Here is an 18,160-nt window from a genome sequence, read left to right on the forward strand (position 1 = left end):
CATCTCAAAGAGATCTCGAGCGTCCCAATCTGAGTTGAAATGTTGATGCTACTCTGACACTTTTAAGGATAGTTTGCATTTACTTAAATAGCTTATAGACTAATAAAAACCTATCACAACGATACTCACATTTATTCTCTCCCTTGAACTTTTAATTCTACAGATTTAATTTTAATGTTGCCCTGAGGAACCAATTTTGACGCTAAAATAGCGAAAACAGACATTTGAGACATCAACAGAGACATCAAAGTAGAAATAAGTTATATTATTAGAATTAAAAATTCTTCCTCTATTTTGCTATCTCAGCTCTGACTGTGTTGTGGAATTAAAGATTTGACACAAGGCGAAAATTTCGACTCGGTAAACGGGCGGATTCGATCGAGACTCGAGACAAGTTCTCTCTCTCTCTCTCTCTTCGGACTCCTCGCATTCGTCCCGCCAAGGCTTTCCAAATGATCCAACGCCTCGATTCCACCTCCCATGGTGTCTCTCATATGTCCGACAACACCGAACGAAACATACCAAGATCCTGTAGGTGCGCGACAGCGCGGGGAGGAGCGGAGCTTGCTCCGCACGAGTTAACTCCGCAATCTCCGTTATGTCGGAGTCTCCGCGAACTCCGGGGGAAGGGCAGAGCGCGCACTCTCCTCTTCGAGGTCCCTCTCTTTCGTTCGACCATCACGATTTTCCATCGTCGTTCGCAGCAAGCGTGTGCAGCCAGTATGCGACCGACCGCGCGATCGCCGACGACGCGAGCCTGTGCGTGCTGATCCCAGCTGCTGCGACCTTTTCCCTCTTTCCGTCTCTTTCTTCGCCTCTCTCTCTCTCTCTCTCTCTGTGGCGTAAAAAAAGAGAAAGAGAGAGACGAGGAAAACGGGAGCGCGGGGTCTCGTTTGCCTGAGAGTGAGAGAGAGAGAGAGAGAGAGAGAGAGAGAGAGAAGCCGCGAATTCCGAATCGCGGCCGTCGACTTCGAGGGAAGGTAAACGCGAAAACGAGATCGCCGACGAGATCGCGGACGATCCGCCGGCATCACGATGATGATAGCCACTACGAATGCACGGTGATCCGGCGGTGATCCACGACATTTGCGTGTGTGTATGTGTGTGTGCGTGTGTGTGTATATGTATCCATCTGTGGTGTCCGCCGTGCGACGTCCGTGGTGCGTCCATTACACGGGGACGGTGATGCTGTTGGCTGACCAACGGTGAAGCGATACCCTCCGCGAGCGCGAGCTAATCCTACTGCCAGCGTCGTCGGGAGGCGATCGTCGATCATGATGTAAGTCTCCTCTTCCACCACGACGATGTCTGAAACGATATCTCTGACGAGAGTCTCGGACGTTTGCGTCGGGATAATCGATTCGTCTGCGGACGGAGCGACTTTCTTCACCGAGCAGCGACGGCGGTTCAGCCCAGATTTACAGCAAATGATTTATCGTTCATACATGTTATAAGCTCAATACCGAATACCAATACTGTATACGTAACATATCGAGAACATTCTCACATCTCTCGTAGTACACAATCACGTCTCGTGTATCTTCGGAATATGGGAACTGTCTACGCACGGTTTTAGAATTGGAGCAGCGTTTTCAGCCGAATGTCAGCAACCGGCTTCCGACTCTTGGTCCGGTAATGGTATGATATCCATATAATAGGATCGGTTTAATATTACCGGAGCCAGTATCAACGTGACGCTGATTACCGACATTAGCCTGACATTGCGTGACGGGCCGAAAGTTGGCCAACTGAGCCGATGTCGTGCTCGAATAGTGGTTTTTCGCGGGCGACACTTCCGGTACCCGGGCAAGAATCGACTAACTTATTTGGGCCGACATGGCGGTCGAATAATGACTGTCAGTTTGCCGTGACATCGCCAACATCGGCCCAAGGGTCAAGCAAGAGCATCGGCAAGTTATGTCTGCACTGAGAAAAAGATTTCGTCGGATTTGATCAATTTTATTGCATTCAAACGTATTTCATCATTGGCACGCTCCAAAGAAACTAATGTTTCGATTAATAAGTACGATTGTTAGACTTTTCAACAAAAATATGTAACCTTATCTTAAATAAAAAAATTTGTCTGTAAAACGAAAGATAATTTTCTTATAAAGAAATTACTTCTTTCATTTTACATATTTATTGTAACCGATTAATATTTAGTTAAAAGATATTTCAAATAATAGTGTTCTTTCCGTTAAATAATAGGGTTCTCTTAAATAAGACAATCAAATTTTCACTCAAACAAATAATACTTTGTATATGTTGTTTCTATGAAACAAATTTTAGTAAAATAGAAAATACTAAGTCCAAAGAAATCTTTTTCTCTGAGCGGATATCCATTAACGGATATGTATGAAAACGTCATTAGGTTATGAATCTTATCTATCTCAATATATTTAGCATGTATCTCGAAAATATTTTGAGAATATATGTAATATACTTTAAGGCTATATGCGTGTGTATATGTGTACGCATATTTATGGAACATTCTTCGGTTCTATTTATACTGTATGACTCATATTGTGAACGCGCTAACAAGTTAACTTATTAGTAGTTCTGAAAAGGAATTTTGCTATAAATATGCATGATTCGATCGATTTTTCCTAACAGAACTTGTTATCACCGCGTTTAGAATACGAACAATACTGAGATTGCTCAGATCTCTCGATTTGTTTTGTACGCTAATGTTGTAAGCGCGTTCAGAATATAGGCCTGTGGATTGGCTAGCTAGGCGAGAGCGAACTCCATGCCTCGGAGACTTCGATGACCGCAAGAAGATGTCTTGCTTCGCGAGACACGTTGCTTGTTTCGTTCGCCGTCGGGGCGGGGGNCGTCGCTCGTCGGATTGTTTCTCTTGAGGGATTTTCGCGAAGCGACTAAAGAAAAAATCTACGAGTAACGCATGAATTATATCAATTAATTAATACTGGAGGATCCAACGTTCCCACTAAAACAAGGACTCGTGAAGAGGATCTCTGATCTGTCGGTTTCATGTTCACGGAGGAAAACAATTTAAATGAACGGCAAATTTTATGCCGTAACAAATAAATAAATGTACCGAGTGTTTTCTAAATACCGCCCGATATTCTAGCGGTTGATTTTTGAGGTCATTTTACGGAGAATTGAATTGAACATATATGACCTTTCTTCGATAAAATGACCTTAAAAGATAACTTTTAGACTATTAGACAATACTTAAGAAATTCCCTGTATATTTATTTTATTTGCTACGACGGCATAAAATGTATTATTCCCCTAATTAATTTTGTTTCATATTTTTTTTTATTTATAAGTTCGCGACGCAAGCTCAAAATCGAGGAACGGTTAATCGAAAAAGCATTTTCGAGGAAAATTATTGATCAGGTATGAAGAAAAAGGAAAAAAAACAACAATGACGAATAAGTACATCGCTTGTTGATAATCGAATCTTGAAGAATCCTGAAGTCATGCGAGAGTAAGAGTCAAAAGTCCCCACATCGTGCTATATCTTATCGTCATTGACAACCTGGTTGACATTTAACATCATGATTCATGGAGTAAGAAAGTCGAGCCTTAGGTAGATCGTTTTGGCTCGAGCGTCAAGACATCGCCTCCGCGATGCCTTTCAATCTGATTTGAATCACTGATAAGAAATAAAACAAACATACACTGACAAATAGACAATTATCGCCTTTTTTTAACTTATTATTACCGTTCGAATTTTACGTAAAATACCGTCCGTGAAAGATTTGTGTAATGCGGGCAAATGTATCTCGAATCGTTTAGAAGCATTTTTTTTTTAATAATTGATTATGATCATTTTAACAAATAAAAGTACCATTTGAATTTATTATTACCGTCTTAACTTATTTATTATTATTGTTCGAATTTTATTAAAAATGTCGTTCAAAAGAAATTTGCTTATGCGGGCAAGCGTATCTCGGATCCCACAATTTATCTTACTTTTATACTTTTTAATTTCAAAATACAGTTGCGTTTCTTAATATAAAGCGTCTTCGTGTTTATTCATGAGATATATACACGTGTGCATAAATCATTAATAATACCTTTACATCTTTTGTAACCGTTAATCGATATTCCGTAGGAAAAGAAAACGGAAAAGAGAAGAAAGACACTTCGGGAGATTTCGTTTCGAATTAAAATAATGAGAAAACACGCGAATTAGCGTCTCACTAACAAGTACCTCGAGAGCACCAGCAAGTGTAACTTTTATGCAACCCGCTCTTCGTCGCATTCCTTGCAGAATATGCGCCGCGCTGAGGATGCGCCTGGCCGGCAACGGAAGCGCAAAAATGCATTCCCCGTGGAAGCGTGGCTATCGCGTTAGATCACCCTACCCGGTGATTTCTAATCCGGTATTACTTGCCGTCCCTTTCTCACTAACGCGCTCGCGCGCGGTGAAAGAAGGAGAGAAAGAGAGGGAAGGAGAGAGAAAAGTCGAAGCCGCACGTCTTCCAGTCGATATTCTTTTGTCCTTAAACCTGTTTATCCGACATGGTAATTAAGCGTAGAATTTGTCCTTACGAGCCAGCTTCGGCGACACTGTGGACACATTTCACCCACGGATAACGATTCGTCTCGAATCAAATATAGTGGTGCAATATCAAAAGATGCCCACTATATTCTAAATACTAGGATGTTTATATAAAAATTACATTGAATTATTGAAAATTGGCACTTGATAAATCGATCACAACGGAAACTGTTATGATTGCTGCAATATTCTCTATGATTACAAGAGAAATGTATATGTAATCAAATTAAATAGATATCGTATTAAAAACCGGTGGAAATCAAATATCGATTGTATAAAAGTGCCGCTAGGCTGCACCTTCCGTCGTATTCCGAAGAGCGCACAATATTTGTAAAATAATTTATAAATATAGATATTAAATATATTGCAAATATTCAAATGTCCAGGAAAGTCAAGTATGAGAGATTTCGGTAAAAATTCAAAAATATTTAGAATATTTGTGATAAAAACACGATCTCCCACTTGTGAAACCGTATTTTAATTATTTGTGAAAAATACTCTTCATAAAATGTTTTTGAATATTTATCATAATTTTTCTCATGCCTGATTTTCTCAGACCCTGTCCGCGGGTGTACGCGAGCGAAGTATCCTCGAGAAATCTGTTCGCGATCCTTCCCGCGATTGTGATCATGTCTCGAGCATGTCCCAGGATCGCCGGGTGACCTTGCGACAGTATGTGGAACGAAGAACGAAGAACAATGTCGTGTTCATTTAATGGCTGGCCGTTGACGCGGGGTTATTCGCCGTTGAAAATCGTTGAGTCGAGCTTGCCGAGTGAATTCTCCTCGAAGAAGAGATCCGGCGAAACAACGGGCCACCGCTAGTAGTTCCGATGTATACAATAATAACGCAGGCTCGACGCGAGTGTTTGGCTCTCAGGGTCAAAAATGTAAAACTCTCGCGCGAGAAGAAAACAAGGAGCGCGCGAGAGTTCTCACGTTTAAAGAGAGGATCTGATTCTCTGTCAGAGAAATTCGAGTGTCGGAAAGCGCATCGTAATTCTGGGACACCTTGTATACACATGGTATCGAAACACCGTTATATCTGTTTCAACATTGTGAAAAAATGCTCAAGGAGCGCCGAGTGCGACCATATCAGGCCCGCGAAGAGGCCCATGAAAGTTAGTCAGCCACACAAAACTGAATGAAACTCGAATGGGAAACCGTTCCGTTTCAACAAGACGCTATTCGAGCACAAATGTACGATTGCGACGAGTTTTTCTCGACTTCCGGTTCTATCGCGATATCTTGCGCGATTGAGAATTATTTTTCAGAAAATTTTCCAACACACGAATTCTCCAAGAATTCCTTGGTTCCATTATACTTGTTAAAATTCACAGCAATATTCTAAATTATTTTTTTGTTTATTTATTTATTTATATACTTATGGGAATCATCCATTTGGTATGATATATTTAACGTAATCATGATGAGAAAGAAAGGAGGAAAGACAAGAAAAAGAAAAAAGGAAAAATTATTTATTAGTTTATTATTTATTTATTTATATTATTGCGCCTCTCTCTCTCTCTCTCTCTCTCTATTTTAGATACATGGAAATGCTCATCAAATCGTTGGTGACTTCATTAGTTTAGATGATTTTCATTTTACAAACGTAAATCAGACAATTATCTGAAAGATAATAGAAAGTCGTGGCTAACGATGGCAGATATTTTGTTCAAGCACAGCACCATGTACTATTTCGTTACTATTTCGTTACTATAAATGAAAGAAGAACTTTCACGTGTCCCCGATAAATAACTTGAATCCGTGAGTGATAATTTAATCGAATCGAAGAGCGGCTGTCGACGAAAAAACTGCAGCAAACACGAGCGTTCACTCTCTTTTATCTCGGAGGCAGCGAAAACTGTTGGCGCGTTTTTTCGCACCGAGCAAATTGTATTATTGCATTTGTGCGTCTGTAGCAAGTGGACTTTCCGCGATGATGAAGCTGAAAACAATTTTACGGAATTGCCGAAGAACGATGACGACGATAAATTATTCGAGACTCATCGTCGGTAGTGCGTCGTCTCGGAGAAGCTGAGTCGTCGTACGCGCACTTTCAGAGCACTCTCTCCACCGTGGCATTTCAGACTGGGACAATACAACACGATGAAATACGCATAATTCGTCGTGATGAAATTCCCGTCGAAATTCACAACGCAAAATATAATCCAATACTAATACTATTTTTAATGATTCCAATGTTTTTAATGATTAGTGACATTTTCACTGATTCGACTTAAGAGAGTACAAACACTAAATACAACAAGCTGGTAAGTACAGCCGATGGTTACGGACGCTAGTTAACAAAGGTCGCTAATGTCACGCAACGACTTGAGAAAGATTCGTGAAATGAGGTGCTGAATAATTATTGCATATCTCACGTGATTAAATAAATGATCGCTTTTTCACCACGGCGTACGTAATTCATGCCTCATTTCTTTCGCGCGTTTCTTTCGTAGGCGCGAATGCGCGCGTTTCCGCTTGCTCACTCAGCGCCGTTCCCAAGTGATCTTATAATATTTTAAACAAAAATAATATAAAATTCCAAAATAAACAACCAGCAGGGAAAATAGGTTTGAAAGTTTTCTATTAAAGTCCAAAGAATTTATAAGGAGAATATAATATATAATATATATAATAACATAATAAATGCATAATAAATATTTATGATTAAATATTATTTAGTATTAAATATTATTTAAGATTAGACATAATTTAATATTATAAATATTATTCGTGCGGATCAGAGAATCGGTTCGACGTGGTAAGTACACTGGGAGAAAAAAATATATAAAAAATAAAAAAATATTTATTCTGCGGATATTGATAATACATTTTTATTTGTTTAAATGGAATTGTTGTATGAATGATAAACAATTGTTTTCACAAGGAACTACGATTTTAAGAAACTGTAGCTTTCCCCGTTTGAAAAAATTGTTTTCAGTGCAAAATGTGTGTATTAGTATTAGTTATTAGTATCGCTGAGTAAATATTTTTTTATATTTTTACGTGTCCTTTCTCTCAATGCACTACTATGTACAATGCATCCTACGTATGAATTGAAGGTCTGGAAATAAAATCCGACGTATGCGTTTTACATTATCGAGCATTTTTATTCTCACGCTATTAAATTTAAATTATTTGCGCTCGATATCTCTAAGAGCGACGATTCTTAATGGTTCCCATCGTTCTTATTTTATATTTCCCTCGAGGAAATTAATTCTTTAAGCTTCTTAAGCTGCATTTCACCACCGACCACTTTCCCCTCGCGCATATGTTAATATGAAACTGCAGTTATTTCGCGTTCGATTGAGAAATCTTACAGTCGAGACACATCGCTTACATCGCACGACGTGAGGATGTGCCGAGTGAAAACTCGAACGCAATTCACATGAAAAGAATATTAATCGCGACGAATCATAAAATTGTGATTGTCTTACGGCTGTGGTTTCGCCGTACGCGGTTTCACCGAGAACTAGTTAACTTCAAAAGATAATTGCGCGGAGATCGTTAACTCTCAGCGGGCGAAAGTGTTTTCGTTCGAGCTGATGGGTTGGAAATTGTTGAATTTTTTTACGCATCGCCAATTGAATTTTCATTCTGTTCAAAAATATCGAGAAAATAACCAGGAGGTACGAAGGGGAATATAACGCATACAAGTTGCCAAATTTTCACAGATTAACTATCATGTACCTTGATCAGAAATTGTGTACATTACATATTATTTTCTGGAAAATTAGGTGGTCAATTAGGTGGTCAATTCTGGAGAATTAGGTGGACCTCGTTTTATAATATTATTTTATAATTTCTCTACAAGTCCCTTTTATCGTCTTCTTGTTTTTCGTTAAAACCGTAAGTGTAGTTTGATCGGTGAAGTTAAAAGCACAATAGTGAAATATGATGTAGCCGTTTTCGCACCAGTGATACATATGAATATCGTTAACTTTGATTTCAATTGTCTCAGCTTCGGTATGGCCGATCTTGTCCTGATTTTACGTGTAGATTAGTTTTTCTAAGTTCGATTTTATTATGTTGTTGAAATTTGAAAGAAAAGATTCCTGAGAAAATGAATTTCCCGCCGTAAGAGCGTGAAAGAGAGCGTGACGTGAAAATTTCGACTCGGGTTCATTTTCACACTTCGAACTACCGGTTCCCGAACTATCCGCTTATTACGTCCTTATCGTTTCCAGCGCGTACTTCTTGCCGAGCGTGCTCCTGCTGTCGAGCGTCCTGCCGGCGTCGCATCAGACCGCGCAATGGCGGCCCTGCATCGAGCTGAAGCGGGATCTGCTGGTGCCCTGCAAGTGCGCCATCTCCGCGGACTACCCGAGGTCGCTCGAGATGGACTGTGACCGGGTGATCTTCACGCGGGACACTCTCAACGTCCTGCGCGGTCATCCGATCGTGTCGATCAGTCAGAGGCACTGCGGCCATCAGACGCTGCCGGAGGACATCGTTAATTCCGGCCTGAGCCTCCGTGGGCTCGATCTATCGAGCAATTCGATCCACCGGCTGATGGACCGGCTGCTGCAGGTGCAGTCGCAATTGCGCGAGCTGCGACTCGCCGACAATCTACTCGGCGACAGTCTGAACCCCATCTTCTCTAGCAACGAATTCCACGGCATGAGCGAGCTCAGGATACTCGATCTCAGTAGGAACGGCCTGCGCAGCATCGAGGAGGGCATCCTCAAGGGATGCGACAATCTCGAGGAGCTCCATCTCGACGGCAACAACCTGAGCGCGGTGCCCGCCGCCTCGCTGAAAGGCCCGCGCGCCATCAAGGTGCTTTCCTTGGCCGAGAACAACATCGGTACGTTCGACGCGAAGTTGCTTCTTCTACACGGAGAGTATTTTTACCGCGAAGAAAAATTGCTTACAATTGATCGGATTATTTTTTTTTTGCTTAGAATTAACGACAACGACGTTCGCGACCGTTGCCGTGACGGTGAAACGAACGCGATATTTTTTCTTTCTTTCCTTAACGATCCGCGCGGTTATTAGAACGTGTTCGTGGCGAGAAGAAAATCGCGGGTGTGTTGCGTTTCCATCGCGCCGCACAAGCCGCTCCTCCTCTCCGGGCGGGTTTAACGAGGAGAAGACTCTCGGTACCAAGAATTTTCACGCCTGACTTTCTCCGCCGTATCTCGTATTATTGCACAGCTGCACGTCGGCGAATCTGCATTCTTTCGCGAGACGATTAACAGTATCTCGTCGGTAATGGTACGCAGTACCTACGGCGAAGTTACGGCACGTTGATCAACGTAAGAATAGATTACACCGCTTATGCGTGAGTCTCGAAACGTCCAAGAGTCTTTTTTTCTCCGTGAGAAGACAAAATTCCCCGACTTTCCCAGAGACATCCCTGTCATTTGAGTTTTCATTCATCGCTTGACCGTAAGAGTGTCCGGTGATCGCGTAATCGCCGTCACTTTTCCGCCCGAATATCAAACTGGTTCTTCTTCTTTTTCTTCTTCTTCTTCTTCCTCGATCATTATCCGTGTATATTTTGCTATGTAGGTTCTTTGCCACGAGGTGCTTTCACGAGCCTCGGTGAATCGCTGCTACGCCTGGATCTCAGCAACAACGAATTGTCTCACATGGAGGACGGTGCTCTCTCTGGCGCTCAACATTTGCTGTTTTTCAACATCTCACGCAATTCTCTCAATCGGTTCAACAGCGACGTCTTCAAAGGTAAGCTCTTCGCTCGTCACTTCGGTTTACCCGCTTGTTTCGAGCGATTTGTCTCAAGTAGCGGTTTATTTTGAGTCTACAGCACTTTGGAAATTAATTACAAATTAATTACAACAAGTAGTCCGAGAGAAAGGCGAATTTGCAATCGGGCGAGATGCGGATTTCCAAACCGTTTCTAATATCGCGAACTATAATTGGGAGGGAAAGCCAATGCTACGTGTTATCGTTTGCTTCCAAAAGGGATTGATCTTTTCTCCAAATAAAAACGTCCGACCAGGTGAAGTTTCCGAACTTAACGTCGGCTAAAACTAACAAGAGGGAGGGGGGGGGTGAGTCTGATGTTATCATCACGGATTTCGCTCAAATTAATATGTTATAGCGCAAAGTCCTTACTATTTGATAGACAAATGAGACGACGCATCTTTCAAGCATTCGCGAGAAATTTGCATGCAGAGTTTCTCGCGCGCCTTAAGTACCGTTTACGAAAATACGATTGTAAGACAGCGAGCGTAACGCAGCAGGTAAGGCGATGGTGCGGTATGTTGCACACTGCGCGTTTTCAAGTCCTGGCCTCTGCCTAACTATTTCTTCAACGTTAATTTTTACGAAATGTTAGCTTCAATTAACAATCGGGAAACGCATAAATAATCTAAATCTCTTATATCAACTATTTGTATTGAATCATCGAAAGAAGCAATTCCAAAAGAAGGATGTATCGAAACATCTCAAAATTTTCAGTAAAAAATTATTGCACATAATATTTTCGCGCGTAAATCTAGAAAACGACGGTCTCCTTCCGGAAAAATCGGCAGCACGGTTACGTGCGGTTTTCTTCCCCGTCGACGAAGATGACGACGACGATGTCGATAACAATAACGACGACGACGGTGTGATTGAACGAACCGGAACGAACCGCACGCGCGCAACCGATTTTTCCGGAAGGAGACCGTCTTTTCCTAGATTTGCGCCCGTAAAAATGCCCGTTTTAATCGAGCCGTGAGAAGATCCTGAGCGCCACGAAAGCGCGAGAAGTTTACGCGCGGGCGAACGCGGGTGGGGAATACGACGGCTTCCCGGCGCGACTTTGACGGAATAATGAACTCTATTCCGCGTTCCCACACATGTCTGATGCTCTCACGAGATCATCACCATCCACACTTCTTTGTGCAAGCAAGGAACGCCCACTGTGACTCGAGCAGTCGTCGTCGTCGTCGCATGAACGGCATTTCTCCTACCGTCTTCGCTCGCTGTGTAATTTCGCGCGACAAAACGGCGGAATCCACCCCACTCCGACTCAGCGATGAAGGAGTGAAGGAGAAGAGAAAACAAGAACTTGAAACTAAATTCTCTCCCTCTCTAACCACTGTGCTCTAACGGTTTCAGGGGCGTTCAGCCTGCTGCAGTTAGATCTCTCGGCTAATTTCCTGCGGGAGTTTCCCACTGACGCACTAAGACACTTAGTGGAACTGAAATTCTTGAATATTTCCAACAACCTTATCACCGTGAGTATCGCCGCCCGATGACGCTCATTACCTTCGGACAGTCTCGCTTGTCATTTCACAAATATTAATTAATATTTGCGAGCAACCTATGTTGCTTCTCGATCTAACCGCCTCCGCGCAAAAGAATGCTGTTGCATCGAGATAGAATATTTCCAAGGATGCGCACAATCGGAGCAAGTCGATTCGATAGCAATATTATTGGAACTAATAATACATTGTACGTTGAAAAATTCACGAATCTTACAATGCTCTATGATGTATCAAGATATCCATTAAAGGACGAATTATAATTTACTTAAGTCAATATGGGCTGGCACAGGTTGTAAAGTGCGCAAACAATTATTGCATATTCTTGAGAACTTAATCGTATGTATAATTAAACATTTCGTCATGTTACGGTTGTTTTCGATAAAAAAAAACACAATAATACGACATTGGAGAAAGTAATGTAAGGCTCAGTGCAAAAAAACTGTTATCCTGTCCCTGGCATGAAACCCACAGAATCGTACAACAAGCCTGCGCAACTCCAGCTGAGAGCCTTAAAAGACCGAGTGTCACTCACCAGCATGTTTCCACGTGGAGGTTTCCAAAGGAGGGATTCACTCGGAAATCGTGCATAAAACCTCGAAAGCACCTAGAACTATCATAAAATTGAATCCGAAAAATTCGAAGAATCCGAAAAAATACAGTGTTCGGAAATAGCGCAGACAGCCGCACAAACGACACTGAAACAAAACAAGAGTAGCCGCAGGAGCGTGATTATCGGATCACCAAACACTACACGTTGTTTCAATAACTCAAGTATTAGTTTCAACGATCTTGCTGTTGAATCAAGATGATTCGCTCCGATTACGTGTGCTCTTGAAGATCCTATCGGTACACTATTTCCGTGTAGAAATGACTCCTTTTCTCTTCCGCAGGAGATAGAACAGACGCATCTGTCAGGCTTGACCGAGCTCCAAGTATTGGACCTCAGCCGGAACAACATAGGCCGGCTCGGCGTTAATACGTTCTCCAACCTTTCCGTTCTCACGAGACTGGATTTAAGCCTGAACGCGTTGCGCACAGTACGTTACGCTGCTGAAATTTGTCATGGGAACATTGAAGGCCGATCTCTCGTGGCCCATGACCTGTTTGTAAACTCACCTTCCGGTCGCGTTTCGCGCGGATACGTTCGGGTTAACGATCCTGTCGAGGAAAAAAAGCGGTGTTGCGGAATTCCCGACGAATTACCGGTGAAATGAGATTATCGCGTGACCAACTCGGTACTCCGAGAAATCCCCGAACTTTACGAACGTTGAAAGGATCACCGGTGAGATAAAATATCGCACGATCAATCGGTAACCCCTGAACTTTACTTCCGATTCTAAGGATAGAAAATTAAAGAGGAAGTGGATGAAATAAATAGAAACGAAACACGATAACTAACTCGTAAGTCGCTTTGCATAATATCGTCGCGACGTTTCGCGACGTTTCGCCCATTGCAGATCGAAGAATCGTCCTTCGAGGGCCTGACCAAGCTGAAATGGCTGTCGCTGCAGGACAACAACATCCTCTTGGTACCATCGGCGGCGCTGACGCGGCTGCTTTCCTTGGCGCACCTGCACGTGCAGTTCAACCGCATCGCCGCGCTGCCGACCGAGCTGATCCGCGTCACGTCCACGAATCTCGTGACACTCGGCCTCACGCGCAATCTCGTGCGCGATATCCCGCCTAGGCTCTTCTACAACTTCGAGAATCTCATCAGCATCGAGCTGTCCGGCAACTTGCTCTCCGTCATCTCGCCGAACACTTTCACCGGGCTGGAAGACACCCTGCTGAACTTGGACGTGTCGTACAACCGACTAACCGCCATCACCGAGCTACCTCTGCGTAATCTGCTCTCGCTCAACCTGGCGGGCAATCAGCTGAAGCGCGTGTCGCCGGAAACCTTCAAGCACCTCCACCGGCTGCAGTATCTGAACCTCAGCAGCAATCCGTTGTACGGCGGCTTCCCGCCGATCTTCCCGCCCTCCTTGCTCAGCCTCGATATCTCGCGCACGGATCTGAGGATCCTGCCGACGGTGTTGCTGCTGAACATCGAATCCTTGGAGAGGATCTTCGTCGCCGGCAACCAGCTGCAGGAGATCGACGAGGGTACGTTCCAGCACCTGTACAATCTCACGACGATCGATCTCTCGTACAATATGATCGGTCGCATCGACAACGGCGCCTTCGTCGGGCTGATCAACCTCTACACGCTCAGTCTGCGCGGCAACAGGCTCACTTCCTTCGTCGGCGAGCACTTCAACACCGGCACCGGTCTGGAGGTGCTCGATCTCTCGGACAACCGCATCGATCAGTTGTCCCCCACCGCCTTCGTCATTCACCCGCGGCTCCGACAGCTGGATCTGTCCGGGAATCGCTTCGTACAATTTCCCAGCGACTTCGTCAAGTCCCTGCAGTTCCTCGAGCGGCTGGACCTGTCGCGCAACGCCCTCCATCACGTGCACGAGTTCGCGTTCTCGCAGATGGGACGTCTGCGCATGCTCGATCTGTCCGGCAATCGGATCGAGTCGGTGGACGAGCTGGCCTTCCACAACTCCACGCAGCTCCAGTCGCTGCATCTGTCCGGCAACGTCCTCGAGACGCTGAACGAGCGCACGATGGAGGGTCTCTTGAGGCTGGAGTCCTTGGATCTGCGCGACAACCGGCTCGCCTCCTTGCCCGAGACCATTTTCGATCCGTCGAGGATCCGCGCGGTGGAGAGGCTCGACCTGTCCGGCAATCGTTTCAACGAGATACCGATCCGCGCGCTGCAACGGCAATCGGCCTCGCTCACCTCGCTGCGGATGGCGCGCAACTACATAGCGGAGGTGTTCACGCAGGATATCGTCAGCAACGTGAAGGAGCTCGACCTGTCCAAGAATCCGCTCAGCGAGAACGCGATCCACGGGATTCTGGGCGAGGCGAAGATCCTCCGATCGCTCAGCCTCGTCGGCACCGGCATCAGGACGATGCCGCGGCTGGAGACGCCGTTCCTGAAGCACCTGAATCTATCCGGCAACGGCATCACGGACATCAAGCCCACCACGTTGGAGCGCACCACGATGTTGCAGACTTTGGACGTGTCGCGAAATCGTCTGGCGGACTTCACGAATCTAGTCAACACCTTCAAGATCCTGCCGGTGCTGTGGAGCCTGGACGTGTCCGACAACGAGATGAGGACCGTCAACGAGAGCAACTTCGACGGTCTGGCCGCGCTGCACGTCTTGCGTATGTCGAATCTACCGAACTGCACGCGGATCGAGAGATCCGCCTTCCGCTCGTTGACGAGGCTGCGCACTCTGCACGCCTACAACTACCCGAAACTAGGCTACTTTGACGTGCAGGGTATCCTCAAGGGTCTAGCCAGCTTGGAAACGCTGGACATCGAGATCAAAGACTCGTCGGTGGGCAACGAGCAGCTGTCTCTACGCACCCATCCGCATTTGCGAGAGCTGACGTTGCGCGGCGAGAGGCTGCACAACGTCCTCTCGAGCTCGCTGGTCGGCGTTCGTGGGCCACGGCTGCTTCTGGGCCTCAAGGACACGTCCGTGAACTCGATACCGACCGCCTTGTTCTTCCCGGTGCCGCGCTCCACGCATGTGGACCTCGACGTCTCCGGCAGCAAGTTCAGCAATCTGCCGGCCCAGCTGTTGGCCGCCCTCGACGAGCGTGGCGGTTCCGTGCGAATCACGGCCCTCGATAATAACCCGATCAACTGCAGCTGCGAGACCAAACACCTGTGGCGGTGGTTGAAGTCGTGGGGCAGCAGGGCGCCCATCGTCGTCTGCTCCACTCCCGGTCACATCGCCGGGATGATGTTGAACAATCTCACGGAGGAGTATCTGTCGTGCGAGCGCGCGACACCCACCAAGCCGCAGACCACCGAAACCACACCGTCCACGAGGTCAACCACACCCGAGCCCGAGATCATCTGGACCGTGGCGCCGACGGTGCAGAACAATCGGAACAAACACTACAACAATGATCACACGGGTGAGTCCACGCGAGTCCTCGTTCAACATTTTTCAATTGCTCCACACTTTCTGTGTAAACACCGACGGGCACAATACTGATTATTCTCATGAATACTAACCCACTCCCAATATCGCGAGTATTGATCATTTTATACCGAGTACCGGGAGTACTACTTTTTCGCAGGGATACATGTATGGCTTTGCACGATTGACTTTTAACACTGATCAAATAATTTGATTTTAACATAACTTTTAATTAAGTTAGTCCGCGTTGAAGTAACTTCGAGGCTTAATTTAATGAAGAATAGAAATTAACTCATACCTAACTCCGATTATTTCGTAATCGATTTCCCGATGTTGAGTTTAACGAGTCTTTTTCCTCCCTTTCACGTGAATTTTCGCGAGACAGGTAATACAATTATGAGTAACATGTCGAGCACCGACGACACCCTGATCATCGGCATCGTTGGCGGCGTGGTGGCGTTCATCGCGATCATCATCATCGTGATATGCATCTGCCGGCTCAGGTGGAGCAGCCAGATGAACGAGGTACGGATGGCGGCCGTGGCGTCCAGCATCCACGAAGCTTCGATGATCAGGCCGGCCAGCGCATACTCAGGCAAGATCAACCACGAACTCTACATGGGATCGTACAACGGCTCGACGCTGGGACGAGGTAACACCTCGATACCGGCCACTCCGGTGCAGATGATGCCGTACGTGCAAACGATGCACGTGATGCACACCATGGGCTCACCACCGCCGCCCTCACAACAGATCTACGGATATTACGACAATCCGCCGCTTCCTATTTACGTCGGCTGCCCATCAGAGAACAAGTTGGATAGATAATCGACGTCGATCGATTGCCGGACCGCGAGTGTCCGAGAGAGAGAGAGAGAGAGAGAGAGAGAGAGACGACGATGGCGCATATTCAGCGATATTAGGAATCAGCTACCTCGGCATCGGCTGATCTCCTTACAAATCAATTCTGTATTCTTGTTCAAAGATTTTTCTCCCATAAATACCGAGCAAGTGTTGATATGAACAAAGCAACGGTCGAAATAGAAATATCCCTACAAATTAAATATGTATTCTACGGGAAAAGAATTTGCGAATCGGCATAATAGTTACGCCTTGAAAGAGAAGGACCGATGCGGTCTGTTTCTTCAGTTTTCAGAGCGGAATTTGTAAGAATTTAAAAACAACGTGCAACTTTGTGAGAGATTGAAGAGGCCTCTTTTTAGAACTCAATCGCGGCTGTTTTAGCGACGTATTATTTTTATGGGAAGATACAAATGTTTATATATATATATATATAACGTGTGATAAGAAAATGTGATACAAAATTAAAAATTATATCGTTGCAGCAATCGCGATTAATAGCTCTACATAGCCTGTTCTATCTCTCCTTAGTTAGTCATCTACGGAACCGATGTAAATACAAATTTGTCGAGAGTCTCGTAATTAAACACGTAGTTAAACTCTCGTAGTTAAGGACAATTTTTAGAAATTTTCAAGCGTTCACATGAGTCCCAAGACGTTTATAACTAAAACTGAAAACTAAAGAGGTAAACGCGCTACGTTTTTTCTTCCAAAGTATAACTATAAATTATCTATATTATTTAATTAATTCACTTCGATTCCAGTCTTTTGGACGTCTTACGAACATCTTTTGGACTCTCGCATCGTTCGGACCGCATGTTGATCAATATACCTCACTGAACAAGTGTCGATTGATGGCGTACGCATGACATCGAAGCATTTTAGACGGATAAAGTACGAAATTATGCGTAGTATAACGCGGAGGAAATGACGGAAAAAAAACCGGCATGGAAAAAATTAATCTTACCATTCATCGCCCGTATTTTTTCGTCGATATTTCCGAAATATAAAGCGCGATTCATGCGCGATTCGGACGGATCGAGTGATCGAGCGAGTTTTTCGGAATAACGATTACAATGGCAATTATTTGAATAGATATTAACCTGGTCACATTTTTATTAGACAGACAGTAACCGAGAAAATCAGTTATATATATATATATATATCTCAATCAGTACCAAGAATAAATGGTACAAAATAATGTTACATACTGTATAAGCATAATGATTCCAATGTAAGGTGCGTGCGTATGTAAATGTGTAAAAATATCGTACCAGATGAATACCCAGTATTTGGATGAAGCAGCAATAATCGATTTCACAATGAAAGTAAGTTAATTAGAGTGTGCGACGTGCGTATGTGCATGTAATTAAAAAGAAATGGTGCTTACGTAATATGTATCCAAATATATGTCGAATAAGTCTCTATTTTCATTTTACTCGATCTGTACTTAATATTGGCATAGGGTTAAACGAGGTTGTTACACATAATATATCATGTATAATATATATTTTATATATATGCTTATATACAAACGATATG

General features: G+C 44.3%; 1 protein-coding gene across 1 annotated transcript; it reads left to right on the forward strand.

Moving 5' to 3' along the window:
• Positions 1 to 949: 949 nt before the first annotated feature.
• Positions 950 to 18,088, forward strand: LOC106741235 (chaoptin). The gene is made up of 7 exons (XM_014613022.1): positions 950 to 1,279; positions 8,730 to 9,349; positions 10,057 to 10,230; positions 11,614 to 11,732; positions 12,653 to 12,799; positions 13,220 to 15,752; positions 16,143 to 18,088. Exons 1-7 carry the CDS (start codon positions 1,275 to 1,277, stop codon positions 16,583 to 16,585), a joined length of 4,041 nt encoding a protein of 1,346 aa, XP_014468508.1. The 5' UTR covers positions 950 to 1,274; the 3' UTR covers positions 16,586 to 18,088.
• Positions 18,089 to 18,160: the final 72 nt, after the last annotated feature.

The sequence above is a fragment of the Dinoponera quadriceps genome, unplaced genomic scaffold (assembly GCF_001313825.1).
Source record: "Dinoponera quadriceps isolate SergipeBrazil2010 unplaced genomic scaffold, ASM131382v1 scaffold475, whole genome shotgun sequence".
Classification (NCBI taxonomy): Eukaryota; Metazoa; Arthropoda; class Insecta; order Hymenoptera; family Formicidae; genus Dinoponera; species Dinoponera quadriceps.

Bases quoted from the DNA above. Each gene is read 5' to 3' on its own strand.
- LOC106741235 (XM_014613022.1), top strand. The intron at 10,231-11,613 runs GTAAGCTCTTCG...TAACGGTTTCAG, and splicing joins CAACAGCGACGTCTTCAAAG to GGGCGTTCAGCCTGCTGCAG. The intron at 12,800-13,219 runs GTACGTTACGCT...CGCCCATTGCAG, and splicing joins GCCTGAACGCGTTGCGCACA to ATCGAAGAATCGTCCTTCGA.